Genomic DNA, 27578 nt, shown 5'->3' with positions numbered 1-27578 from the left:
AAATTGTTGGACTTCGGGTAGAGCAGAACGTTCTTGATGCTGTGGGTGGGCCTTATCCAATCAGGTGAAGGTTCACTGGCCAACCTGCCCCAGGCTAGAGGGAATTCCACCAGCAGATGGCCCTAGTGCTTGAACTGCAACATGTGCTCTTCCTGACCTCCAGCCTGATGGACTTACTATGCGGATTTTGAACTTGCCATCTTCCATAATCACATGAAACAATTCCTTAAAATCTCCCTCTCTTTCTCTCTCCCTCTGCTTCTCCCTCTTGTTCTCACTCCTACTTTCTGTGGGCCAGGAATTGCAGAGACAGCTGCGCACATACAATAACATTTGCTTCCCACCACAGATGCATGAGGTGGGCTCTATTGTGCCAGTGTGTGGCATTGAACCCAAAATGTGAGACTCCCAGAGTTGGATCTTCTTCTTCTGCATGTGATAAGTTACTGTAAAGAGCCGAGTAATTTATGTGCAAGCCAAGAGTGAACAGGATTCCCATTTGGTGAGAAAAGAACTCTGGCCATATATTTCAATTATCTTGTTTATTAGTAGTGCAAATGGGTTCTTAGAAAACACCCAGAAAGGGACGCCTGGGTGGCTCAGTGGTTGAGCGTTGGCCTTCGGTTCAGGGTGTGACCCCAGGATCTGGGATAAAGTCCCACATCGGGCTCCCTGCATACAGCCTGCTTCTCCCTCTGCCTATGTCTCTGCCTCTCTCTCTGTATCTTTCATGAATAAATAAATTAAATATTTTTAAAAAATAATAATTCTACTTTCTAACAACATTTGACTGTTTTCTCATATAAATAATATACATGCTCTTTGTGAGAAATTAGAAGAGTACAAAAATCTACAAAGGAGAAAACAGAAGTCACCCCGAGGTGACTTGCCATCACCAAAATTTAACTCCTAAGAAACAGTCCATCAGTTCCAGCCTTCATTCTAGATCTTGGGTGATTCATGGTGAACAAGAGTCAATGATCCATTTTATGGGGATTCAAAACAGCAGGAGAGAAGATTTTGTTCCATGTTCTAATTTCCTTCAGTCTTCTTTTTTTCTATATGTGGATGATATTTATTTAAAGTATCAGTAAAGGGACGCCTGGGTGGCTCAGCAGTTGAGCATCTGCCTTTGGCTCAGGTCATGATCCCGAGGTCCTGGGATTGATTCCCACATCAGGCTCCCTGCAGGGAACCTGCTTCTCCCTCTGCCTGTGTCTCTGCCTCTCTCTCTATGTGTCTCTCATGAATAAATAAAATATTTTTAAAAGAATAAAGTATCAGTAAAATATGGGAATGGTAAGAATCAGTAAAACATTGGAGCCTCACCACCTACTTCTCGAGCAGGTAATTGAACCTCACTGAGCCTGTGTCCTGTCTACAAGGTGGGGATGACTGTGTCTCACTCACATTCTTTCTCCATCCAGTTTTATCGAGAAATAACTGACACATGTCCCTGTATGCATTCAAGGTGAACAGCAAGGTGGTTTGGTTCACACATATTGTGATAGAATGATCATGATGGGCTGGGTCAGCATCTCCCGGTCTTAGCGTTAGGGTGATCTGGAAAGAACACTGTCTGGGTCACATGAAACATCAGTGAGGGCTCGGAAGCAGCCAACATCGTGACTTCTGTTGTTGTCACCAGCACTGGAATATCCTCAGATGGAGTTGGGTCCAGAATCACAATCCACTCGGCTTGTAGGATGGGCAGACAGGACAGATCCTTTCAAATAAAATAGGTCCCTTCCTGTTTGCGGCACACTGCCTTCGGCCGGTTCCAGGAACTGACCTGGCAAATATTGACGGGCCGCCCTGGTCTACAAACATCATTTCCTGTGGATAGGAGGCCACGCAGTGCTGAAGACCTGGGGTCCCCAACCCGGGGAGCTCACTGTGAGTACCATACCTATGTCCCAGGTGGAGGTAGGGGTGGCTGCGTCTCTTCTCTCTCTCTCTCTCTCTCTCCCTCTCTCCCTTTCACTTTCTCTCTGTCCCTACTCCCCCTTTATCTCTCTGTCTCTCTCTCTGTCTCTTTCCCTCCTTCTCTCTAGCTTTCTCTCCTTTCTCTTTCTCTCTCTCTCTCTCTCCCCCCCCCCCGCCCCCGCCTCTCTGTCTCTGGTTTTGGCAGCAGGGATGGGACAACTGGGTCCCCAAAGGAGAAATGCAATGATATACAGCTTCTAAAGCTTTAGGTAGGAATTTCAGGTTTTACACAGTTTTATGAAAAACTTGGCCATCAAAAAAGTCGAGAGAGGAACTCCCAGGACTCCTAGTGATTAGACACTAGTATCACCCAAAGCAAAATGACGACGTTGCTGTAGCAAATTTATTAGAGACTCATAGCAAAAGGTTCACACTCCAGAGCCCTTGTCTAGAATCTGAATCATGCTCCTGCCACCTAACAGGTACTCATCTTGATCCTGAGCTGTTTCTCCATATGCACCGCAAGGGTACTAATACTCGTGTCTTAAGGTTCTCATAGGGATTCAGTTAAGTGACATGAATCAATTATCAACAAAGTCACCGCTGGCATTTGCACAATACCATTCTTCAGGGCATGTGACTGCTCTGGCATTTCAAGAGCTTTCTCTCTCCCAGCAAACTTCTCCAGTCTCTGAGATGATCCTAAATACCACCCACTCCCCCCCCCCCCCCCCCCCGCATTTGAGAACACATCTGGTTGGGAACATCCCAACCTGTGATACAATGGACGTACTATCCCCACACAAGATAAACAATAGATGGGAATATTACCATGAATTAATGGAGTTTTCAGTTTCCCCCAGGATCTTTCTGGAAAAGAAATAAAGAAATAAATTGGATGTAATTACACCAGACCTCTGTAGAAAAGGGTGAAAATTAACATTGCATGCTTTCTGTGTGTCAGGTGCTGCACACACCACATGCCCTGTAATCCTTCAGTGCCCCCCACCCTTGGAAGGTAGGCACTATCCTTTATATTTTGCAAATGGGGACACTGCCGGTCAGAGAGTTTCCTTTGTACAGATCCCACAGTGAGATACTGCAGAGTCTATTTCAAACCCAAGCCTTCTGATGTTCCATCCACTTTGGGAAATATAGCCTTCTGCAAGTCTGGGAATCATTGGGGTGCAGAAGGGTAAAAATGGTGAGTTCAATGGTATGAAAAAGAATAAACCAGAACCAGTTTTATTACAGCAGCATTTCTAGTTTTCCCCAGGAGCAGACCGACTTTTAAATTGTTCTGCTTCCCAACGTGAATGGAACCTGTCATTAGGGAAGCCCCTCAGAGCTCTGGGGGAGGGAGGGAGGAGGTGGCCTCAGGAAATTGCCTGCAGTACTTTGCCCAGCAAACTGTTTCAACATAACTGATAACCAGGCTGTATTCATCCCTCCCGACAACTGGCCTGTGGGGTTTTGAGGGCCTATAAACCATCTACAAAATATATTCTCTCCCACACCACCATGGCATTTGTGATTGATACAGAGGTCATTGGTTTGGGCAAAAGGCGCCAATTAAGACACAAACATTATAAAGACAGAAGAACCAAGGGATAGGGTGGTCAGCAGTGGAAGGGTCAGTTCTGAAGGGAGCAAGGGGGTGGGACTCTCCTTACTGAGGACGTCAAGGTGTGGGGGAGTCCGAGTAGCCATGCGACAGAGTGTCCTCTGTGAGGATGTGCGGAGGTGTGCATGGAGGCCCTGAAAGGGACAGGGGCACTAGACAGGGGGCAGAGTGAGCAGAGATAAGCCATGTCTACATTGCAGTTCCACCTGGAGCTGGAGCTGCCTTCCCTGCCCTGAGGAAGGAGTCTCCCACTCCTACACCACTTTGATTCCCCAGGGGTACCTCGAAGGCTTCTCTGGCACATTTTATAACCTAACCTATGAGAGAGATGGTATTCATTTCCTAGGGCTGCCCTAACAAAGCACCACAAACTGGATAGTTTCAATGACAGAAATGTATTGTCCCCATAGTAGTGGAGGCTGGAAGTTGGAGATCTAGATGCTGGTGGTGGGGCTGATTCTTTCTGAGACTGGGGGGTTGGGTGGGGTGGGGGCAGGAAGCAAGAGAGAACCTGCCCCAGGCCTCTCCCCAAGCTGCTGGGGGTTTGCAGGCAATCTCTGGCATCCTTGGCTATAGAAGCATCATCTCGATCTCTGCCTTTGTCTTCACGGTGCCTTCTCCCTGAGTTCATGTCTGGGGCCAAATGTCCCCTTCTTAGAAGTACATCAGTTGTATTCAATTGGGGCCCATCTAATGACTTCATCTTAACCAATTACATCTCAACCACCCCTTTTCCAAACAAACATTCTGAGATATTGGGGATTCCAGCTTCAACATACAAAATTGGGGGGGGTAGCAATTCAATCCGTGATGGACATCTTCCCCAAACATCTGCATCAATTAAGATACAGGATTCAGCTGCTACATGTGACAAGGGGAGCTTGGGGTAACAGGTTTGATCAAGACAGAGTTGACCCATCCTCCCAGGCTCCATCCTTCCCATGGCTTTGCTATCCTTTGTGAGAGGCCCTCATCAACCAGGTCCCCATGACTCATCATCACATCAACACTCCAGCTAATGAAAAACCACAAGAGTAGAGGGTACTCCCCTTTCTTCAAGGACCTGACACAGGAGCTGCACACACCATCCTCTCTCCTCCAATTGGCAAGAGTGACATTAATGACCACACCTGGGTGCTAGCCTCACTCACTGTCACAGTGTCCTGAGCATCTGCTCCATAGCCACTCCAATCTTTGAAACTTAATGAATGATCCAAAGAATGACTGGAAAGAAGAAAGAAGAAAGAAAAAGAAAGGAAGGAAGGAAGGAAAGAAGGAAGGAAGGAAGGAAGGAAGGAAGGAAGGAAGGAAGGAAGGAAGGAAGGAAGAAAGAAGGGTGGAGGGATGGAGGGAGGGAGGGACAATAAACCATGGAAGTTTGTTTCTAGAGCCCAGAGTCCTTTTCTCAACCAAACTTTATAGACAAACAATTAATACATCAAGCAGATTTAGGGCTGCTGCTCGGACTGCAGCCTTGGGGGAAATGTCAGAGCCCTGCTGGCTCACCCTCCACCTCATCTTCTGTAGGGCCCCTCATGACACCTGTGTGGGGTACAGTTTGGACGAGGCTCAATATATGGGCAATGGGGAGCAATGAAGTTATGTATGAGTAGAATGACATGTTCAACGTCTTGTTTTCAGAGGATGGGTCCAGTTTGGCTGTGGCTGCTGGGAGCAGGGATCCTGCCCTCTGTACACTGTCAGCCCTTTTCTGCCCATGGAGATAAGAGTCTGGGGGTGCCTCACGCTCCCAGGGATCATCTCTCCTCGCCCGACCCCGCCTACCACAAAATCACACCCACCATCACCAACTTTGCCTTGCATCTGTACAAGCAGCTGGCCGCAGAAACCTCAGGAAACATCTTCTTTTCCCCTGTGAGCATCTCTACCTCGTTGGCCCTGCTCTCTCTTGGGGCCCAAGTTAACACCTCAACTCAGATCTTGGAAGGCCTTGGCTTCAACCTCACGGAGACCCCAGAGGCTGACATCCACCGTGGTTTCCAGAGCCTCATCCATACCCTTGACCTGCCCAGTTCCAAACTTGAACTGAAAGTAGGCAACTCCTTGTTCCTGGACAAGCAACTAAAGCCTCAGCAGCACTTTTTGGACACTATCAGGGAGCTATATGGAGCTTTTGCTTTTTCTGCCAACTTCACGGATTCCGCCACAACCAGGAGGCAGATTAATGAGTACGTGAGAAAGCAGACGTATGGGCAGGTGGCGGATGGCCTCCAGGAGTTCACGCAAGACACGCTCATGGTTCTCTTGAATTACATCTTCTTCAAAGGTGAGGGCTGGCTGGGGCAGAAATACACCTCCACCACCTCTAGTCCTGCCCCTGAAAGCCACCTGCCTTCAAGTCTTATTGCTGTTCCTTCGGGGAATTGCCTCGATATATTTAAATAATCTTCCTATAGGACCGCTTCTTGATTTATCAATATTTGTTTTCTCTTGCCATGTTTCTTCTGTTCAGTTTTTATCCTGATTTCCTTTTGTTATACATTCAATCATACTCTTTTAGGAATAATTCCTTTTTAAGAAAAATCTTAATTTTTTTTAAATCTTATTTTTATATTAGTATCTATTTTGAACATAGAAAAATATACAGAGAATAATATAAAACCACCATACACTCCCCCACCAAGAATGAACCAATATTGACAATTTACCATTTGTTTCAGATTTTTATTTTTTTTAATACAATGTTGCAGGGAGAGTTCAGTTCCTCTTTAACCCTTCCCTAGTCCCATTTCCCTCCTTCCATCCCTCCCCAGAGGCAATCACTATCCTGGGAGTGGTGTGCATCCTTCTCACCCATGTGCTCCTACCATGAACACCTGAAGTTTATATCCATAATCCCATCTAACCCAGTGTATGTGTTCTAAATTTTACAAGAATAGTATCATACTGTACAACTTACCTTGCACTTTATGTTTTAGTGTCCTCATCACATCCTTTTAAAGATTTATTTATTTATTTTAGAGAGAGGGGGGTGTAGGGGGCAGAGGGGAAAAGAGACACTCTCAAGCAGACTCCATGCTGAGTGAGAAGCCTGACGTGGGGCTCAACCTCATAACCCTGAGACCATGACATGAGCTGAAACCAAGAATTGAATGCTTAACCAACTGAGCCACCCAAGTGCTCCGGATCTTAATTTGTACAAACAGCTTTTTAGTTTATTTTGACTGTTGTTGCATTGGACATGTCATACTTGCAGGGCCCATTTCTTTACTCCTGTTATTTCCTGATTTAGCAGCATATATCTCTATTCTGGTCCTAAGAAAATGAATTCTTCCTTTTTTTTTTTTTTTTTTTAAAGCTTGGGCCCAATCAGATGTCCTTTGTTTTTTACCTACTGGTTTTGTCATTTCCAGGTTCCACATTACATTTAGTCACTGCATCAATGTGGGCTCCTCTGGGCTGCAACAGTTTCTTAGACCGTCTTTGCTCTCCATGACCTTGCTGATTTTAAAGAGTACTGGCTACTTTGCAGAATGTCTCTCAGCTGGGATTGATTTGCCTGCTTTTCCCATGATTAAGACAGGGGTGATGGGTCGTGGGGAGGAAAGCCACAGAGGGGAAGTGGCATTCTTTCTTATCACATCAAGTCAAGGATGCATACTATCAGCGTGACTTATCACTGTTGATGTTGACTTTGACCATCTGGCTAAGGGCATGTTTGCCAGATTTCCCTGTTGTGAAGATACCCTTTCCCCATTGCCGCACTGCACTCTTTGGAGGAAGTCACTATGTACATCCCACATTTAGGGAGTGGGGAGTTATGCTCATCTCCTTAAGAAAGGAGGATCTACCTAAATTATTTGGAATTCTTTCCATATGCGACATTTCTCTCTTCTCTCATGTTTATTTATTCAATCATTTACTTACATCATTATGGACTCAAGGATATTTATTTTATATTTTGAATTGTAATGCACTCCTACTTAGCTTTGTGGCTTAAAATTTTCCAACATTGATCAGAAGATCAATGGTTGGTTCCTATGTCCCTGGAAATGCCTCCATCATTGCTGATTTTTTTAAAAGATTTTATTTATTTATTCATGATAGACAGAGAGAGAGAGGCAGAGATACGTGCAGTGGGAGAAGCAGGCTCCATACCGGGAGCCCGACGTGGGACTCGATCCCAGGACTCCAGGATCGCACCCTGGGCTGAAGGCAGGCACTAAACCACTGAGCCACCCAGGGATCCCCTGATTTTTTTTTTCTTTTGGAGCACTCCTTACTTTCTGGCACTACAAGACACTCCAGGCTTATCTTTTATATCTCCTGCTTCCTGAAAAATGTCCTTTTGTCTCTCTGTGCTGCCCCTTCTTCAGCTCCAACTTCTCTTTTACTAATTTTCTCAGAACAATTAGTATCTACTATTTCACTCATCCACTGAGTTTTTAATTTCACTGATTGTATTCTCACTTTGATGGCCTATTTTTCTCAAATCAACCTGTTCTTATGAATTGTACTCCTTCCTTTTTTAAAAACACACTTTAAAAAAAAATGTCTTTCAGATTATTCTATTGCCTGGAGGTCTTGAACTGTGAACTCTTCTTGGTTTGCTGCCCCAACTGTTTCTCTTTCAAGAGAGGATTGAAATTTTCAGCTTTGGGCTCATCTTCAGTAGAAATTATCTTTTCGTGAATTTCTGATGGCCTGTTGTGGAAGGGTCTCCAGGAGACAATTTCACATTTGCCTCTGTTATAGTCCTATTGGTTACACTGGTTCTATTTTAATTTATAGGTTGGGGAGTCCCTGCACTGAATGATTAATGAGAACATAGACCAGTCTTAGGTTGGGGAGTTCCTACACTAAATGAGTAATAAAAACAAAGAACCCAGACCAGGTGACTCTTCTCCTCCACCCCCCACCTGGAAATGTAGTGACCTGTCCTAACTCATCCCTGGGCTGTGGGGCAGAGTTTTTTAATCCAGGCTTCCCAGATGGTGAAGGGATTACCTTTCATAGCTTTTGACTATTTGCAGAGAGATCAGTTTCAAGTGCAAGCCTGAGTTTTATTTAGTTCCCCTGAGAAGACATTAAATCCCATCCCCAAGGGCTGTGTTTGATTTGGATAACCCATGAACCAGATGACTTTGGTTCCAAATCAGAGATGTGCATTCCTGCTTTGTAACCAGAAGCTTTGATTCTTGTTTTTGAACTTAGCTTTCTTTCTTTTTTCTTTCTTTCTTTTTTTTCTTTCTTTCTTTCTTTCTTTCTTTCTTTCTTTCTTTCTTTCTTTCTTTCTTTCTTTCTTTCTTTCTTTCTTTCTTTCTTTCTTTCTTTCTTTCTTTCTTTCTTTCTTTCTTTCTTCTTTCTTTCTCTCTTTTTTCTCCAGCTTCTCTGGGTGTTTACTCAGGAAAAAGAAAAAACAGATTTTTCTGCTTTAACTTTGTCTGTGATACTGATCAGAAGACTCAAGGACCTAAGTCTTAATCGTTCTTGATTCTCCAGAGTCTGACACAGGGTCAAGTATGTTTTATTTTTTTCCAATCAATAAAAGGGAAACTTTATTAAGGCTCCAGGGCCTCAGACCTCAGGCAGAAGGCCAATCTGTGGACAAAGGAAGAGCCAGTGGAATGGCCTTTATCTGACCTTCATCTTGGGGCACAGGTTGTTGGTGTGGCCACAATTCTTATTGGGGCAGTTGATAACGTGGGGGTGCTAATCATCTTGCCACAGTTGTATTTCTGGACCAGCTGGCAGAGGGTAGTCTTCACGAGGTCACCCTTGCAGTGAAGTACCAAGTACAGGGAGTACTCTTTCTGGATACTAAGCAAATGAAGCCATCCTCTGGCAAAGCTTAAACATTTCTGGTGAGTCAAGATAGCCTTCTTCTTTTGAATTTTGGCTTTGAAATTATCAGTGCCATCACTGGGCTTGACCTTGAGGGTGATGGTCTTGCCTGTCAGGATCTTCACAAAGATCTGCATCTCTCCATCTGACACAAGGCTGCTACCACCAGACCACTTGGACACCTTGTTGAAGAGAAAGAGGGTCAAGTATATGTTGAATGTTTGCTGCATGAGTGATTTCAATTTGAAGTTAGGTCTCATGTTTGAAGCCTCTAGGGATGATGTTCATTAATTTACTAAAAAACATTTATCAAGACCGATTAGATTTCAGGGACTTTGCTAACATCTTGGGAAAATCTGTGAATAAGATTATTTTCCTACCCTTGCAGAGCTCACAGTCCCACATGTGCTATGAATAAGCAAAAGGGCAACTGTAACTCAATGGAAAAGTGATGCTCTGTTTGGGTAGGTCTGGATACCATGGAGTTCTCAAAAGATACACTTTTCCAGACTTGAAGAGTGAAGGAAGGCTTTCTGGAAGGGAAGGCATCTCAACAGGCATCTGTTGAGACATGAAGAATGAGTTGGATTTACTCAGGCAAAGAGGCTGTGGGAGAGGTGGGGAGAAGAGGGTTCAAGCTGAAAAACCAGCATGTGTAAAGGTCCAAGGAAAAGAGAAATCATTGCATTTTCAAGGAACTAAAATGATTTAGTTGGACTAGAACACAGAACACAATGGCATAATACTTGGGGGACAGCGCCATGAGTTGCAATAAAAAACTAAGCAGAAGGGATGCCTGGGTGGCTCAGTGGTTGAGCATCTGCCTTTGGTTCAGTGCATCATTGCAGGGTCCTGGGATCGAGTCTTGCATCAGGCTTCCCCAGGAGAGCCTGCTTCTCCCTCTGCCTATGCCTCTGCCTCTCTCTCTGTGTCTTTCATGAATAAATAAATAAAAATCTTTTTTAAAAAAAGGTAAGAAGGAACTTTGTTGAGGACCCTAGATTTTACCTGTAGGGCTCCAGAATTACCAAGAAGTTAGAAGCAATGGAGTGACATGATTACATCTGTTTTAAGATCAGTCTGGTCACAATGTGGAAACTGAATTTGGTGGGGAGGAAGGGTGGGAGAGCAGAGACAAGTCAGGAGGTTCTTGAAGTAGTTCAATATAAGTAAGATGGCAGCCTTGGATAAAGGTGCAGCTCTGGAGGTAGAATCAGCAATGCTTGGTCACTGAGAGGTTGTGAAGAAGAGGTAGAGGGTGAGCCAGCTTTCCATCACCAAGACCAGCACTTTCAGGAGGCCAAATCTGGAGGCTGTTGTATGTGGAGATTGTAAGTAGGAGAGAAGATACTACACACAAAAACAATGCTGTGACATTGTTATGCATTTCTAACTGTCTTAATTAGCTTTTGCATTATATTTAGCATTTTGTTAACTGAATTCTTTCTTCTTTTTCAATTTGAATATTAGGAAATTCAGAGGTAGAGGGGGCTCTTGACCTTCTCTATAGAAAGTTATTGTTTAGAGGCAGCATGGCAGAGAGGGGTCAAATCAGTGTTTGCAGAGAACATGATCTATGGAGCCAGTCAAGCCCCAGTCTGCTCTACCACCTAATGGCTCTGAAGACTGGGTATGTTTCTATAAATTCACAGGGACTTAGTTTCTAATTGCTGACATGGAGATCATAATACTTATTTAATATTTATGTTCATGAAAAAGTAAAAAGATAATGCCTTGCACATGGAAGGTAGTTAGTAGATGGAAAATACCTTTTAGCTTCTTGAAAGCTAAGTTTCTCTGAAATAGAACAAAATCATAGACCATTAGAACTCTACCTCTGGGGACTGACTCTAGTGGCTGAGCCAGCCCTAAGTTCTGGCAGGCTGGTTCTGTATCCATGCCACTTCTCTACCTCATATTTATGCATACCCAAGAGGAAGTCAGTGTGGCTTAGTGTCTGTCTTCCCAGAGTTGCTCTTTTAGAGTATGTTCTCATAGTTTTATGAATTTTGTGTCTTAAGCCAAGTGGAAGCATCCTTTCAGTCGCTACCAGACCCAGAAGCAAGAGAGTTTCTCTGTGAATGAGAGGACTTCCCTCCACATCCCCATGATGCACCAAAAGGAAATGCACAGATTCCTCTATGACCAAGAAATGGCTTGCACTGTCCTCCAGATAGAATACAGTGGAAATGCCATGGCTCTGCTGATCCTACCTGACCCAGGAAAAATGGAGCAGGTGGAGGCAGCTCTGCAGCCAGAGACCCTGAGAAAATGGGATCAGTGGCTTTTGCCCAGGTAAGTGTCAAAGCAGAAGGACTCCAGGCAACTTGATTCAAGAACCCAGGCAGGCCTTGATCAATGATAATTTCAAATGCCCAACCCCTAGGTTTGGCTCATCATTCAGCCCTTTTTTTTAATAGTAAATTTATTTTTTATTGGTGTTCAATTTGCCAACATACAGAATAACACCCAGTGCTCATCCCATCAAGTGCCCCCCTCAGTGCCCATCACCCATTCAGCCCTTTAAATAACTACGTGAGTAAAATGAGGCTATAATCACTGCCACATTGGGTTGGTTGGAGGATTGATCAAGTCGCACATAGGAAGTTGGAGACTGGTCATGATAAGTGCTCATCAGACATTAATCATTCTTATCTCTTCCTGGGTGTTTTTATGGCCAACCTTCTTTCCTCTTGTTTCTCCCTTTTACCAGAATAATTTACTACCAGAAGGTAGCGACATATAGCCAAAAGATCAGACTAAGGACAATTATTATGAATAATTATGACTCCCACAAAACAGTGTATATTTCTTAAAAGAGTTCTTCTTTTTTCATTTATGTAAAAATTAGTTTGACCAAAATGCAGAAAAAAATGATACTACTATACATGTTACAATTGCAAGATCTAAACAAAAAGCATAGGTTTTATTCAATTGCACAATTTGCTAGTATACCTCGTGAGTAATGTGATGCTTAATAAGTAAGAGTAAGGAGCAAAGGATTTGGATAAGCTAGAAGCAGGGTGATTTTGTCAGAACTGTAAATTTGAGTTGGTCCCCACAGTGATGGGGAATATGGAATGTTTCGGCTTTGAGATGTTATCCAGGAATGCAGAAATCTAACAAAGATGAAATGTGTAGCCTTATTGACAAAACAGTCCATATCTAGTTTAATCAGGAGGTTTTTTTTATCATTTATTAACTTGGTCCTGAAGAAGGACTTAAAGTCCTAGGTAGGTATATCTTCAATTTGCCATTCCTGAAGTATAGAGGAAAGATAAAGTTAGACCAAATACTTTATCTCTGCCTTGCTGTGAGGTCCCCCCCGCCCCGTCCAATATTTGGCTAACATTGTTCAATTATTGATGGCTAGCAGTCTTTTTGATAGAGCTTCTCTGAAAAAAGTACCCCTATTTTAATTAAAACATTTCTTAAAGAAATTAAATACCAAGAGGAGTACCATAAAAATCAAAGTGCTAATTTCATGGGATCTCAACCCTACCCACCTCTATCTCATTTTTCAGTTTGTGGTTTTTCTTACTATGGTTTCAACCTTTTCTGGTATGCCTAGACTTCATTTTCCAGCTAATTTCTTCCTGGGATCTATCTTGTCTCATGAGAGCTCTGGTATGGAATCTGGCTTTGAGTTCTAATTATCTCTTGCTGCATAATAAACCACCTGAAAATGGAATGGCTTGAAAAAAATATCTATTATCACTCTTGATCCAGTGAGTGGGTTGGGCTCAGCCTTGTGGTTCTCACGTGGGGCTTTCCTGCACCGGTGTCAGATGCTGGCCAAGGCTGAAGCAGTGAAGACTCCTCTACTGGATGTCTGGTGCATGGTCTAGCTGGCTGCTCAGATAAAGGTTGAGCAGGTGTCCTCTCTCCATGCAGCATCTCCATGAGACTAGCATAGGCTCCTGCACATCAGCACAGCATAGTTGATGTTGCCATATGGCAGCTCAGGGCTCCAGGAAGGAGAGTTCCGAAAGGCAGGAAGTGAAAGTTCTTGCTCTTTTGAGATCTGGGCTCCAATGTGTCTCTTCTGTCACATGCTTTTTGTCAGAGCAGTCACAGAACCCACCTCAGTTTGGAGGGGGCGGGGTATAGACCAAACCTCTTGATGGCCCTCTTTCATCTTAAACCCACCAGCAGTTGGTAGACATCAGTTGCCCTCATGCCCACAGGAGCCTTCCCTCAGCTTTACAACCACAGTGAGGGATAGGAAAAGGTGCCCGTGTTTGGGCAGAGATTTGAGTGCCAAATAAAAGAGATACAGGTCAAGGACAGAGGTCAGGATAAGAAACTATCCCTATTGTCTATGAATCTATATAGCTGTGGTCAGTTTCTGATTCTAGCCCCATATTCTCAAACTCTTTTGAGGCAAGCCTGTCCCTTCTTCCAGCACAGGAAGAAATACCATAGAATCTTCTAGACTGATGGATATTCCCTCTGTAAGGTCTGGGGTTTTTGAGGGTTTTTTTTTTAAGATTTTATTTATTCATTCATGAGAGACACACACACACAGAGACAGAGACAGAGACAGAGAGGCAGAGACACAGGCAAAGGGAGAAACAGGCTCCATGCAGGGAGCCCGACATGGGACTCAATCCCAGGTCTCCAGGATCAGGCCCTGGGCTGAAGGCAGTGCTAAACTGCTGAGCCACCCGGGCTGCCCAGGTTTTGGGGTTTTTTTAATAGATCCCATGACCAGCATGGACTCCAATGCAGAGCTTTAACTCATGACCCTGAGATCAAGACCTGAGCTGAGATCAAGAGTCAGACACTTAACCAACTGAGCCATCCAAGTGCCCCAGGAAGGTCTGTTTTGACCTCTCACTTTGACCTTCAACAAAGCCAAACCAACCCAAGTTATTTTTCTAAATCTCAGATGTCCTCTGTTATTATTTCTCATGCCATAGAGTTTTAATATCACAGCAGCACTTTAATGGGCTTTCAAACATGAAAATATCAGACTGCCAGACCTCCCTCTACTCAGCTGTGAGGAAGGTTCATGCACTCTCTGGTAACTGTTCATTCTTCATTTACATGGGTTGAACACCTGCCATGTTCTGGGTCTCTACCAGACTTCCTCTCTTAGACTCCACTCAGACCCCTCCATGGCTTGGGCCTGCCCACAAGTGCTGCCTGTGGAAAATCTGCCAAGTGGGCCAAGATAGCCTTATTTTCTATTCTCCATAGCCTCTTGTCTTCAGTGTTTGACCCATGACTTCCAAATGCCTCTCACTTTGATTAGAGATTTTGACACTCACATAATCCTAGAAGGTAACTGGCAATGAATCTCTAAGCTGATTTAGGGTATCTAACCTGAATTCATTAGAGGTCAAAGTTTCCAAGCTGGTTATTACCTAGCCAAGCTTGCAGACACCCTGCCCCAGCAACGGTCAAACAACAATCAGAACTATCCCAAGAAGAGAAGGACAGATTTGCTCAGTGTCAAAAAGAACTTGTGAATTTACTGTAGGCAATGTGGTGATCCTATGGCAAAGGTCAGCCGCAGGACAGAGAGTGGCCCATACTCTACATACACGTACCATCCCTCATCACATCTTCACAATGACCTGAAGTCCAGGCAGTAAGAGCCTGTGGTAGCTTGTATTATGGGATTGTCAGCAGATATACTTAGGATAGAGTTCAGAAGGAGAACCAGCAGAACCTACTGATGAATTGGATATGAAGGTAGGACAATGTTGGCACTATTTATCTTTCATGGTTATTATTTGGATCTAATCAATTAAGACTTGTAAAATCGGGGATACCTGGATAGCTCAGTGGTTTAGTGCCTGCCTGCAGCCCAGGGCATGATCCTGGAGTCCCAGGATCGAGTCCTGCATCAGGCTCCCTGCATGGGGCCTGCTTTTCCCTCTGCCTATGTCTCTGCCTCTCTCTCTCTCTCTCTCTCTCTCTCTCTGTCTCTCATGAATAAATAAATAAAAATCTTTAAAAAAAAAAAGACTTGCAAAATCCCTTGCTTGATATCCAGCATGTAGGAAATGCTTCATAAATGTGCAGGAGATGAAAACTTATGGCCATGCCAAAAGTCTTCTCAGATCCAGACACAGGAGGGCTGAAGAGGTCACAAGAGGTCTGTAAGATCTGAAGAGAAGGGGGGCCCAGGGTCCTAGAATGTCCTGACACAGTAGAGAGTATTGTGATGGGATTGTTCCCATCTGAGAAACACTTCTTCCCAAACCTGGGGCTGCTAACAGACAGGGTGGAAGCAGCATATTTAATGAGACAGCACCACCTCTCTGGCTGATTCTCTCTCCAGCCTGCTGGATTTACATCTGCCAAGGTTTTCCATTTCTGGAACATATAATCTTGAAGAAATACTTCCCCTCATTGGCCTCACCAACATCTTCAACTTAGAAGCTGACTTATCAGGAATCACTGAGCAGCTCAACAAAACCATCTCCCGGGTAAGGTGGCGAACATGGGTGGAGGGGAGGGTCTTTTCTCCATTGATGTGCGCATTTGAAAGTTAAGTTTTCCTTTCTTTTTCCTCTTCTGGGTCTTGATCACAATCTATAAGGCTTCTTTTCATGGGTAGCTCCCTTTCCACCTCTCCTCTGTGTTCCTCAGAGCAGGGACACGGAGTCTTGAAAAAGTAGACAAGTATTCAGAGTCATCCATGGAGCCAGAATTTCCACAGGTGTGGGATTAGTTTTGTCTTCATTCCTTATACTTCCCCCAGGGCAGGCAGTGAAACTCTGTCTTTGTTGTAGTTAGATAGAGTATGGGGCATAAACAAAAGAATGTATCCATCAGCTTTGCTGCAGAGACAAGCATCCCCCAAATCTCAGAGCCTGAACAGGTTTATTTCATGTTCATGTTACATGTCAGAAGTGTGTCATGATCAGGGAATGTAGATCTACTTCACACTGCTTTTCCCTTCCAGGATGCAGGTGGAAGGAGAATCCCCTACTGGGGACATGCCATTCCCATAGCAATAGGAAAAAAGCAAGAGAAATTGTGTGGTGGCTCTTCACATTTTTCTTCACTGTGGCCTATGCCAAGGCCATTCATGTGCTACTGGCTAAAGCAAGTCTCATAGTCAAGATGGCCATCAGTTGGGCGGGGGGCAGTCTGTGTTCTTCTACAGGAAGCATTATGAGTCACGGGACATGGGTGGAGATCCATGACCTTTTACTAGGAAGGGAAAGTTAATAGCTGGAAATAATATTGCACTTTTCCTTCCCTGCTCTATCTTTTATGTTTTAGGATAGAGTCATAATTGTTTGAGTTTTTGATATGAATTTCTTTTTTTTTCAAAAAAGTTTATTTATATGTTTTAGAGAGACAGAGAGAGAGATTGAGCACACAGGGGGAAGAGGCAGGGCAGAGCGAGGGAGAAAGAATCCCAAGCAGACTTGGAATTGAGACCAGTGTCAGGCTCTGTTCTATGGGGCTTGATCTCATGACCCTGAGATCATGACCTGAGCCAAAACCAAGAGTCAATTGCTCGACTGACTGTACCACCCAGGTGCCCTCTTACTGTGAATTTCATAAGGGAAGTATTGTGTCTTCTGCTTGGGAAAGACCAGCTGAGATCAGGAACATGAACCAAGGCAATTGGGATATAGTCCTTTGTGTGTGCATGTGAGTGTGTGTGTGTGTGTTTGTGATTGTATGTACATGCCCATGGTGGAGAGGGTGAACAGGAAAAGAAATAACAGCCTTTTAGAGAATTTCTTTCACCGTGACCTTAAATGCTAGATGTATGTCTTCATAGAAATTTTTTTTAAGATTTTATTTATTTCTTCACCAGGGGCAGAGACAGAGAGAGAGAGAGAGGGGGGGGGGGGGAGAGGCAGAGACACAGGCAGAGGGAGAAGCAGGCTCCATGCAGGGAGCCCGACATGGGACTCGATCCTGGGTCTCCAGGATCATGCTCTGGGCCAAAGGCACTCGCTAAACCGCTGAGCCACCCAGTTCATAGAACTTTATAGAAATGCAAGAGATAGTCAAGGCCAGAATGTTTCAATTCTTTTTTTAAAGCCTCAGAATCCTTTCTTCCTGAAAAGGAGTGTGAAGATGAGGGTTTAGAAAAAGGAATTCTCACGGAGGCTGGTAGAGGGTTTGGCACATAGGACAACCAGGTTCCTTGAGCTCACATTAGTAACCATTGATTTAGGCTGAGCAACTCATTTTAAAGAGGCCAGCAAGGCTTGGAGACGGGCGTGAAGCTCGGGGCAGAAATTGCGCTCAGCCCATGGTCTCAGCACCCAGGTGCTTTTGGTATGCTCTAAAACTTGCCTTTGGGAGTTGCAGCCTGGTTCCTGTGCAGCCCTGCTAAGGCTCATCTGTCTTCTGCTAGAGAGCAAATAGCACCAACAAGGTGCTCTCATTCCCCAGGATGTGGTAGTGGGGAGAAAATGCAGAGAAGAAGCAGAAGCAATGATGACTGGAGTTGCCTCCTGGGGATATGGGGCCCTTGGGGCCTGGGGAGGTGACTCAGCTCCCTAGAACCACACAAGGTAGGATTTGTTTTCTGAGCGCACCCTGAGCTGATGCCATCTCTGTCCCTGTCTCCTCCTCCAGGTGTCACACAAGGCAACAGTGGACATGAATGTGTGGGGAACCAGGGCAGGGGCTGCCTCCAGCCTCCTCTCCCAGCCCCAGGCCCTGAATGCAACATTGGCCTCACAGGCTCGTTTCAATAGGCCTTTCCTGGTGCTCCTGTGGGAGATGACCACTCAGAGCTTGCTCTTCCTGGGCAAAGTCGTCAACCCAGCTGCTGGGTGACCGTGGTGGGAGGCCAGGTGGTGGCTCATCTCCCCCCAGAACAATTAGGAAAGCCAGCACCAGTCTCCACCACGGACTGCTGTGAGAATCAGTTAATTAGTGAACAAAGATCCTAATAAAGTTGACCTTGGGTTGTGTGAACATTGAGGTGCCATGTTTACAAGGGAAGGTCAATATGCAGAGCAGCTTTGAGCTACCTCCTCTACAGTCTCATTGAACCCAGGATCAACTGTGATCAGAAAGACAAAAATGAAAACAGCTTCATGTTTTGGCTTCCTGGGAGATATCCACCACTGTGTGTGGCCACCACTGCAGATCTTCCCTGAGGGTCCCAGGACAAGGCACAAAGGACATTAGAAGGAGTAAGCAGCTTTTCCCCTTCATAGTCACTTACCTTGGCTGTACAGAGAAGCGAGGCCCTCCTAAAATATAATGGGACACATGTTAGGGACTAGATCACCTTCAGAGGAGATTGGGACCAGGGTGGGGGATCCAAATCACGGTCTATGAAAAGAAAGGAGTGTAATAATACGTCAATGCAATAATAGGCCTAGGTAGCATGGGAGGTTAAATGGCCAAGGGCAACCCCAAAATCAAAGAAAGTGGGAGGGTTAACATGGCCAAGTGGACACAAACTTGGTCAGTGGGATCAATTTGGGGTCCATATTCAGTTGCAGTGGAGCATCTTTAGTGGTTGGAGGCTCTACTCCTACAAGTGTCCCCCTCCAGTCTCAAGGAGGCATCTGTCCAAATCTAATGGGAAAACCACAAAGAGATGCCAACTTAGCTCCATCTATGTGTCATGCAGGAGGAAATATCCATCCCCACAATGGAGGCAGTGCCAAGACCTAGAGGGCAGCTGTGGGTGGTGCATGTCTAGGAAAGAGTCATCCCCAAAATGCCATTGGAAGAAATATTCCCATCCACACCCTAAGGAGGTCAAACTTGAGTCTGAAAATGAAGTAGGTCTTAAATGAAGGGTAAGAGGGTAAGACAATCTGGGGGAGGGCGGAGGAGACCCTCTGTGGAGAAGAGCCAGTGGGGAAAGAAAGGAAAAGTATGTTCTGACAAAAAATAAAGAGAGAGAGAAACCCAGTTTTGCAGTAATAGAAAACTGATCACCTAGGATCACAGTAGAAGGTGATGCTTGCGAGGTGTTTAGAGGTAAAAGGGTGGAGGCTTTGGATGCCTGATAAGTGCTGTGGACTTTGTCCTGTGGACAGTGGGGAGTAGCTGTATGCCAGCGAACAGATGTAGATGTGGACAAAGTGTGGCTTGAAAAGTCATCTGACAGCTGAGCACAGATAAGACCCAGTGTGGTGAGGCCAGGGTGAGGGGCCAGCCAAGAAGGTGTTGCACTGTGAGGTCTACTCTACCACATGCCTTATCCTCCCGGCCCGTCCCATATCCCTCCTCTGTCACACCACCAGCACCCACAATCCCCTGTCCCAGCCAACCTCATGTGGCCCTCCGGACTTCCCCATCCTAGCTTCCCTGCCTGTTGGTCCTGTGGACACTCCTTCTCCTATTTGAAAGGAAGAAACCCCAGAAATCCCACCCCATCCCCGGGCAACCTGGCATACACAATACCTTTCTGTTGCTTTGGACTAGACATTGAGTAATAACTATGTTCAAACACTTGAAGATCTGCCAAAACTCTCTCCGACTGTGAATTGGCTCCTGCAGAAATAAGTGACTGATTTTCCTGGAGCCACGCAAGTCAGAGATATTAAAGGAAGAGGTTCCTGAATCGAACATTTTTCATTAGGTCAGGCATTCTGGAAGATTCTGAGTAAGGTAGGGAACCCGACAAACATGGGTCCCTGGTATGGGGCTCACAGACTTGTAGGGGAGATGAACATTATATTAAAGTGTGTGGACAGCCACTGCTCTTGGGACACATGCATTCACCACCTCAACCCAGACTTACTGAACACCAGGCAGTGGGAATAGAGCACTGAACAAAGTAGACAGTGAGCCCAGCTCACAGGGATTACATTCTAGTGGTTAAGGAAGCAGACACATGTTTACCCCAATGCCTCATGCCGAATGTGTGCTGGTCTGCTTTGGCCATCCACATAAAAAAGAAAGCCTTCCCCCAAGTTAGAGGGAGGGATGACCAAACCTGCTTGAAGGGCTCCCCGCTGGACTTCCTTACTATTGGACCTATACAGAGATGTTAGGAAGTAGGTGTTATAGCCCAGCCTTCTCTCGTGTGGACAGAGAGCCAAAGATGAGAGCACATCTCTTGACTGACACTTTAACCCACAGGGTCTGCACTCATGGGCAAAGTTCCCAATCCAAGTCCTGAATTCAGCTTGTGGGCCACCCGTTTGAAATATTATAAAACATTCGGGCTACTAAATGGATACCAGGATAGCTTGAGCTGAGAAATTCATTGGCCTCAGTACCAAACAGAGTTAGATGAGCAGGGCAACATGGACTCTTATGCATCCCTGCTGATACCTTCATCAGGTCCATGTTTGAGACGGATGCTCCAGGGTTTCTCAAACTAACTGGGGTCCCTCAAACAATGGTTACCCTCAGCCTACATTTTATCACCTACTTTTTACATGGAAAGAGGTAGTGAGAGAAAAAGACATTGATCCCATACCCACTGCTCCATCATCAAAGTCTAGCCTTGCCTCTTACTGGTTACAGAGGGTCCTAGATGCATTCTAGAAGCAGGTCAGTGCCCCCTTTTCTCTCTTGAGGCTGGACTCAGGAGTTTTGGGAAAGGGAGAGTTGCCAGATGAAATAAAGATGCCCAGCATCCTTGAATGTCAACAAATAATCTTTTAGTATAAGCATATCCCAGGCTTATTTGGGATATACTTATACTTTAAAAAGTGGTTTTGTTGTTGTTGTTGTTGTTGTTTTGTATATAATATTCAAATCATTTGAACAAGTTGTCTTATATTTTTACTTGTGAAATCTGTTAAGCCAGGGAAGGGTGTATATGTTCAACACTCATGAGAGGGTCAGAAGAAAAGAAAGTTCATCAAGCTGAAGGTCAGGCTAGCCTGGTCATCAGGATAGAAAGAGCAGTGAGTTTGGTTAAAAGAGGATTCAGAGGAGAGAGCTGCAAGGTGGAACCAGCTCAGCACCCTGTGTCTGCTGTGTGAGCGAAACCAGGCTAGTCTGCTGACCGATGAGAGACACTGGCTCAGTGCCGCCAACAGTGTGGCTGATATCCAGCCTATTGCAAAACTGTGAGTGAGGCCATCCTAGACCAGTCGCCCAGCAGACCTGCCAACTGACTGCAGAGGATGAGCCGTGTCAAGGTCAGCCCAGCACTGCTGGACTGACCAACAGGCTCATGAGCTAACTTCTGGATGGTGTGTAATACAGCATAGGTAACCAAGGCAAAGAGGAGGGCATATGTGGGCATGGGACATGGGAATTCCAGACAGAGAAGACAATATGGTAGGTCATGGGTCTGAACACCCAAATTTTCTAAATTCTCCCCAGTCTTTTCACCAAGGACTGATGCAACAGCTTTTGAAATACCTGTTCATGCCCCCCATCTCTGGGGTCTGCTAGCCCTCAAGGGCCAACTGATATCGGGATAGAACTTGATTCAAGAGCAATGCTCCATTGGTTGACCACCTATGAGTTGTGTGGCCTGGACCAATCAAGGCCTTTCTCTCAATTTGTCAGAGCACTGTGGGGTTAGAGCTAAAAGATCATAGGTCAGTCACTGAAGACCATGTGTGAAATGGAGAAGCAGAGGATGTTTAGAAGTACACATGCATAGAGAGACACAGCGATCCAAGGGAGAGGGCCCCTTCTCATGCTTGGCCCTGGCACCAGAAATTTGCTGGCGGTGATCTCTGGGTCTAGACAGCTGCAAACCTTCATGCCAGTGCCTTCTCTCCTGCTTGGGCTCTGACTCAATGCCAGAAATCCTTCCTGTTGCTTTCCCTATGCTGACCCACTTACCTTGTCTGCAGTAACCCCATTACCATGGGTATACCTACCTGGGCAAGACTAGGTCCCTGCCTCCAGAATTCTGCTTCATAAGAAATTCAGGTTTATGGATTGAATATAGTTGAGGAGAGGCCAAGTTGAATCCTTAATAACAGAATGGTATTTGGAAGGACTTCAGCGAAATCAATTCACCTCAACCTAAAAGTATGTTTTGAGTTCCTAATGGGCATAAACACTGTGGTCATTCATTCATTGATGTTGGGTGGTGCTCGAGGCACTGAGGTTGTAGGGGGGAACAAAATAGGGCCACTGCTGTCATGTTCCCAAAAGGGATCGTGTGCACAGAAGGCCCTCAAGGGGCTCTATGCAAGGCTTAGATCTAAATAACTTCAGGACACAGCACTAGGCACTTCCTTCTGAGAGATTTCAAATGCATAATCATGTGGAAGGCACAGAAAAGTCCTGCAGGAAGAAACTTGCCTTGCTTTTTTGAATCCAGTATTTTTCAAGGTCATTTGATCACTGAAAAATTTTTTTCATATAAAATTTCTTAGTACCCACAGATCCGTGCTCTGTCTGACTCACTCTAAGGAACAGCGCTTGGTGGTCTGCACTATGTCAGCATCTAGAGTCCTTTCTTCCTTCTTCTTCCCTTTTTTCTTCGTCTTACCCCTTTTATTAAGGAAGCACCTGAGGCCAAAAGACATGGTTGTCCTGCCCGAGGTCACCCAGCCCCTGAGGGGCAAGCCTGGATTAAAGGTGCCTTACCAGCATACGCTTCTAGGCGGCATTAGCAATACTGACTCTGTGTAGAGAAGACCCGGAGCACCAGTCACCGCTGCCCAGCATTAAGTGAAAGGCACTGGTTTGAGATCTTATGGGGGTTGAGAGGCAGGTGAGAGAAACCTCCAGGTTGAAAAAAAAGTGAAATCCAAGAGGGACAGAGTCTCTTCCTTGGGAGGTTCAGCTCTGCACCTGGCCAGACCCCCTGTGCATGCACTCATGTGAGGCTCTACACCCAGGACACAGAGGCTGGGGCGCCCTCGAGCCACAACAGGTTGAATGAATTGGCAGATGGGCAGGGAGTGCCAGGGGTGTTGATGGAGAATCAGAGCTCCTGGAGCCAGAAGACTGGGACCCAAGGATAGGCTGCAGTGCCATGTCTACTGTCGTTGAGTGATGGAGTGAGTGCCCCCATTGTGGCCACCACCACTGAGCCTTGCTGTCTGTGGCTGCAGTCCTCCACGAGCCTCAGGAGACATCATCCTTGGCTCGGCCACCTCCACCCACTGCAGGGCCCCCTCTCTGAGGTCAACCCCCCTAGGCTGGTGCCTGAGTCTCTGAGGCTAGGGGTACTCAGGAAAGCTCCCCTCAGGCATCATGCATGAGAGAAACCAGAGAGACTCCACCGCATAGGCCAATGTCTCTGCTAGGAAGACCCCCACCCTCAGATCCCCACTAGTCCTAGGGGCTGAATCTGGACCTGCAACACTGGGCCTCCTACAAGGCAGAGGCTATACATGTCTCCAAAGGTCACCATGTCCTTGTCATCTTGGGCTCCTTGGAAAGGGGTTTCAAATCTAAGCTCCTTCCCAAAAGATTTGAGGCTGTTTACAGAATGCAATGATATGAAAGAATGTATCTCAAGATTAAAACTAATTACCAGGAAGGCCTTTTATGAAAAAATGCAGAAATCGATTTTACCCATCATTTATATAACGTACACTGAACACTGAACTCAGTTATAAGATCTCAGCTTTTGAAGCAAAGGGAAATCTGTAACCTACAGGGCTTTAGTGACAAGAGACAGCATGGATGTTTGTGGGTATAAAATGCTTTTATTGTCTCTTCCTGGAATCCGGCTCCAGCTGGGCTTTACATTAGCACAATTCTTTCTGCTCTGATTTAAAAGACACTGTATTGTTCAAATGAGTGGCACCTACAATCGCTTAAAAAGGTCAAGTCCATAGATGTCTGACTTAGCTGAATGAGATAAGACCATGTGAACAATTGGGCTTTGAATTTCAAGTTCGGATAAGTGAGACAAATAGCTAAATCAGGGTGCAGATTTTTCGCTTGCCCTCCAAGACACTTCTGCTCTTGGGGACTAATGTGCTCCACGGCTAGATGAGTGAGACACTTGATGTCGTCAGTTGTAGGGTTTAGCGAAGGAGACAGAACTATTCTACCGATGGCAGCTTTTCAATCCCCTCTACAAAAGTTGCCTTTATTAATGTTTGGTTATATGAGTCTTACACGATCATTATACACACTTCATAAAAGCCATAAAAGCAATATGAAAAATAAAATGTAGTCACTCAACAATCCACCACCCAGAGTGAATCCTATTAGCCTTTTATTATTTTATGTTAATACATCCATGCTGAAATAGACACATGCGTGCACATGTGCACGCACACACATACACATACACACACTCACAAATACACTCTTGCCAAAATGGAATCCTTCTCAACACACTGCTTTTTAAACATTTTTTTGGACGTAATAATGTATTGTTTTAATGACCGTATCATATTCCATATTTGAGGTGCGCCATACATTTTTAGTGTTAAAATTCTCTTTGAATGGGCTTCTCGGTTGTTATCAAGTTTTAAAAATACTACAATGCATATCCTTTAACTCTGTAAGTAGAATTCAAATTGTTCACTCAAAGGATATGCAGATTACAGGATATTGAAGCATTTTCTTGCAAGTTATCTTCCCCAAAAGTTATATTGGATCAACAAGATAGCCATAGTATATTTGAACTGTGATCTTTTGTAAATCAAATTCTCATATACACATGGATCTGTTTCTCGATTTTCTTGGTAGAGCAAAGTGTCTATGTTTCTGTGCCAATTGGAAGCTAGAGCTTCCAATTCTCTAGCTGTAGAGGCCATGATTTATCTGCACCTACAGACACATGATTTTTGTGCACAATACAGCTCCTGATTAAGAGTTCCCTTTTATTCCTCCATCACATGAACTCTGGTAGGTTCTGAGCCTGCTTGCTTCTGCCGGAGAGAGTCATCCTCTCCTCTAAATGGGAGATGGCCATCTGTGCTCCACTGCACTGCCCAACCTCTCCTGTCCCTGGGGTGTATCTCAGGACAGTTGTGTTTCTACCATGTGCTCTGTTATTGTGAAATGTTGCTTTCTTTAAAAGGTCTATGGGATCTCTGACAGAATAGAAAGAGTTATAAAAGACCAGGAGGCTTTCACCAATTTTCTCTTGGATCTCACTCTATCCCAAACCAATGGCGAGATTTCAGGCCACAATAAGCATCTTGGGAGAATAAAATGCTCAGAAGGGTGAATGTTGAGAGCTGGCATGACTGCTGTTTTAAATACTGTCTCCTCATCCGCTTCTTTCTGTTGATTCCCAATTCTATAGCCAGAACTTCTTATTCATTTTACTTTTCATTTTATGTTCCTTCTACTCTCCTCCAGGGTGCTCTGGAGAATCCTTCATAAAAAGTATTATTTCCATTATTCTGGAGTGGAACAAGAAAAATAAAAACTGCATGTGGATTGTGCAAAGTGCCTAGAGAACATAAACTCTAATGGTTTTCTCCCCCAGTTTTAAGAATTTGACAATTAATTTAAAATAACTCTGAAAACCATCACAATTTCTGGGAAATACACTGCTTCAACTTTTCAATTTCTGCAATATGAATGGCAATCTCAAACAATAGTTTCCTTTCACTCCCATGCTTTATTATCCTTTTAGTTCAATCCCTTTATCACAGATCTATTGTGTACCTGGGTCTTCTTTCTACCTCTTTGAAGCTGATTGTCACACATTTTTCAAAAGCCCCAAAAGACAAGCTTCTCTCTGCCCTTGCCAACTTCCTCCACAAACTGTTTATTCTATCTAAACTTCTACTCAAACTTCTGTGTTGACTCCAAAGAACAATAGGCAACATAAAGTAGGAGCAGAGAAAAAGAAAAACAGAGGTGCCTGGGTGGCTCAGTCGGTTGAGCTTCTGACTCCTGGTTTCAGCTCAGGTCATGATCTTAGGGGGCTCTGCACTCAGCACAGAGTTTGAGATCTCTCTCTACTTCTCCCTTTGCCACACATGCTCTCTCTCTCTCTCTCCCTAAAATAAATAAGTAAATAAAATGTTTTTTAAAAAAGGAAAAAACCCACATATGTACATATACCCCTACATACATATATAACTATAAACACATATATATTCACTTACATATATATAACCACACACGTACATACCTAACACTTAAATCCCAGCTCCACTCTTTGCTATGGGACCTTGGCAAGTTACTTAAACTTTCTACGCCTATTTCCTCATGTGTAAAATGCAGACAATAATATCTCCATTTTATTAATAATCTTCATAACGAACTCCTCTGAGTGCTAAGTGTGTCGGGCACCTTGCATGCACTATCTCATTTAATCCCCACACTAATTAGTTGCGATAATCATCTCTGCTTTACAGGTGAAAGAACAGAAGCTCAGGGCAGCTCTATAACTTATGGTTGCAGTTCAGGGTTCCCAGCGAACTCACCCTGAGACTCGGAGATTGGCATGCAGGAAATTTAGTGGGGTTGGCTCTTGGGAAGAATCCCTGTGCAAGAGAAAATGGATACCAAAGACCATCATGCAGATCACATAGAGAATCAAGTAAAAGCAGAAAGCATTGCCACCTGCTGGAGAGCAGCTCACTGTCCTCGTGACAGGAGAAAGACCTTTTTCTCTGGATACTTGGAGATTGTGTGATATTTCACAAGCAAATTTTCTGCAGAAGAACTAGTTTTAGAATATGAGGAATGTATTCTCTGACAGAGCATCTAAGCACAAACTCATCTAACTCATCCTAGGTCCTCCCACAAAAGTGTTCTTGTTAATGCAGCTCATCCTCTGTTCTTTAGCCAGTTGCTTGAGAGGGTTATTTAAAGAAAGTTTAATTAGTATATTTTGATGCTTTTCACTTGAGATTGTAAGAGATGTTATGTTATTCCATTTATTTATTTATTTATTTATTTATTTATTTATTTATTTATTTTTTACTATGTGCTCAATCTCAGAAGGATGATACTAAAGTAATTTTATGGCACTGAAAAAAAGAGGAGAGGAAATTAAGTGAACTGGAAAATAGATCAGAAGAAATTCTCCAGGGTGCAGGATGAGAGATAAGGATAAAAATACAAAGAGGGGTCAATGAGCATAAACAGTGTCATGAGAAAGCCTAAGATATACATAACTGATGTCAGAAAGACAGAAAAGAAAGAATGTACAGAAGCACTTTCTAATAATGGCCAAGAATTTTCCAGAACTGAGCAAAGATAGCTCTTGTGAAACTTAAGATACCTAATAAATTCCAAGGAGAATCAAATTTTTAAAAAAGGAAATCCAAACACAGATGCACATCTTTTTGAGCTGCAGACAATAAAAAACAAAGCCAATTTTTCAAGCAGCCCAGGTAGTTAGTTTACATTATCTTCAAAGGGGGAGGACCCTAACCTCTAATGTTTCAAGGTCAAGGATGCAAACCAAAAGGCA

General features: G+C 44.4%; 1 protein-coding gene and 1 pseudogene across 1 annotated transcript; one reads left to right on the top strand and one right to left on the bottom strand.

The window, feature by feature from the left end:
- Window positions 1–1743: 1743 nt before the first annotated feature.
- On the top strand, window positions 1744–18262 carry SERPINA11 (serpin family A member 11). Its single transcript, XM_077908471.1, has 5 exons — window positions 1744–1896; window positions 5192–5837; window positions 11377–11650; window positions 15648–15795; window positions 17918–18262. The coding sequence occupies exons 2-5, from the start codon at window positions 5195–5197 to the stop codon at window positions 18119–18121; spliced, it is 1269 nt and encodes a 422-aa protein (XP_077764597.1). The 5' UTR covers window positions 1744–1896; window positions 5192–5194; the 3' UTR covers window positions 18122–18262.
- LOC144320191 (ubiquitin-ribosomal protein eL40 fusion protein-like) lies at window positions 9146–9492 on the bottom strand (annotated as a pseudogene).
- Window positions 18263–27578: the final 9316 nt, after the last annotated feature.

This window comes from Canis aureus, chromosome 9, assembly GCF_053574225.1.
Source record: "Canis aureus isolate CA01 chromosome 9, VMU_Caureus_v.1.0, whole genome shotgun sequence".
Lineage (NCBI taxonomy): Eukaryota > Metazoa > Chordata > Mammalia > Carnivora > Canidae > Canis > Canis aureus.
The sequence above is the reverse complement of the archived record's forward strand: the minus strand, read 5'-3'. Positions and strand labels throughout refer to the sequence as shown.

What these genes read in the sequence shown, in the direction of transcription:
- SERPINA11 (XM_077908471.1), top strand. Translation starts at nt 5,195, where the DNA reads ATGGGTCCAGTTTGGCTGTGGCTGCTGGGAGCAGGGATCCTGCCCTCT. An exon ending in GAATTACATCTTCTTCAAAG is followed by an intron (nt 5,838 to 11,376) that starts GTGAGGGCTGGC and finishes TTGTGTCTTAAG; the next exon opens with CCAAGTGGAAGCATCCTTTC. An exon ending in GATCAGTGGCTTTTGCCCAG is followed by an intron (nt 11,651 to 15,647) that starts GTAAGTGTCAAA and finishes TTCTCTCTCCAG; the next exon opens with CCTGCTGGATTTACATCTGC.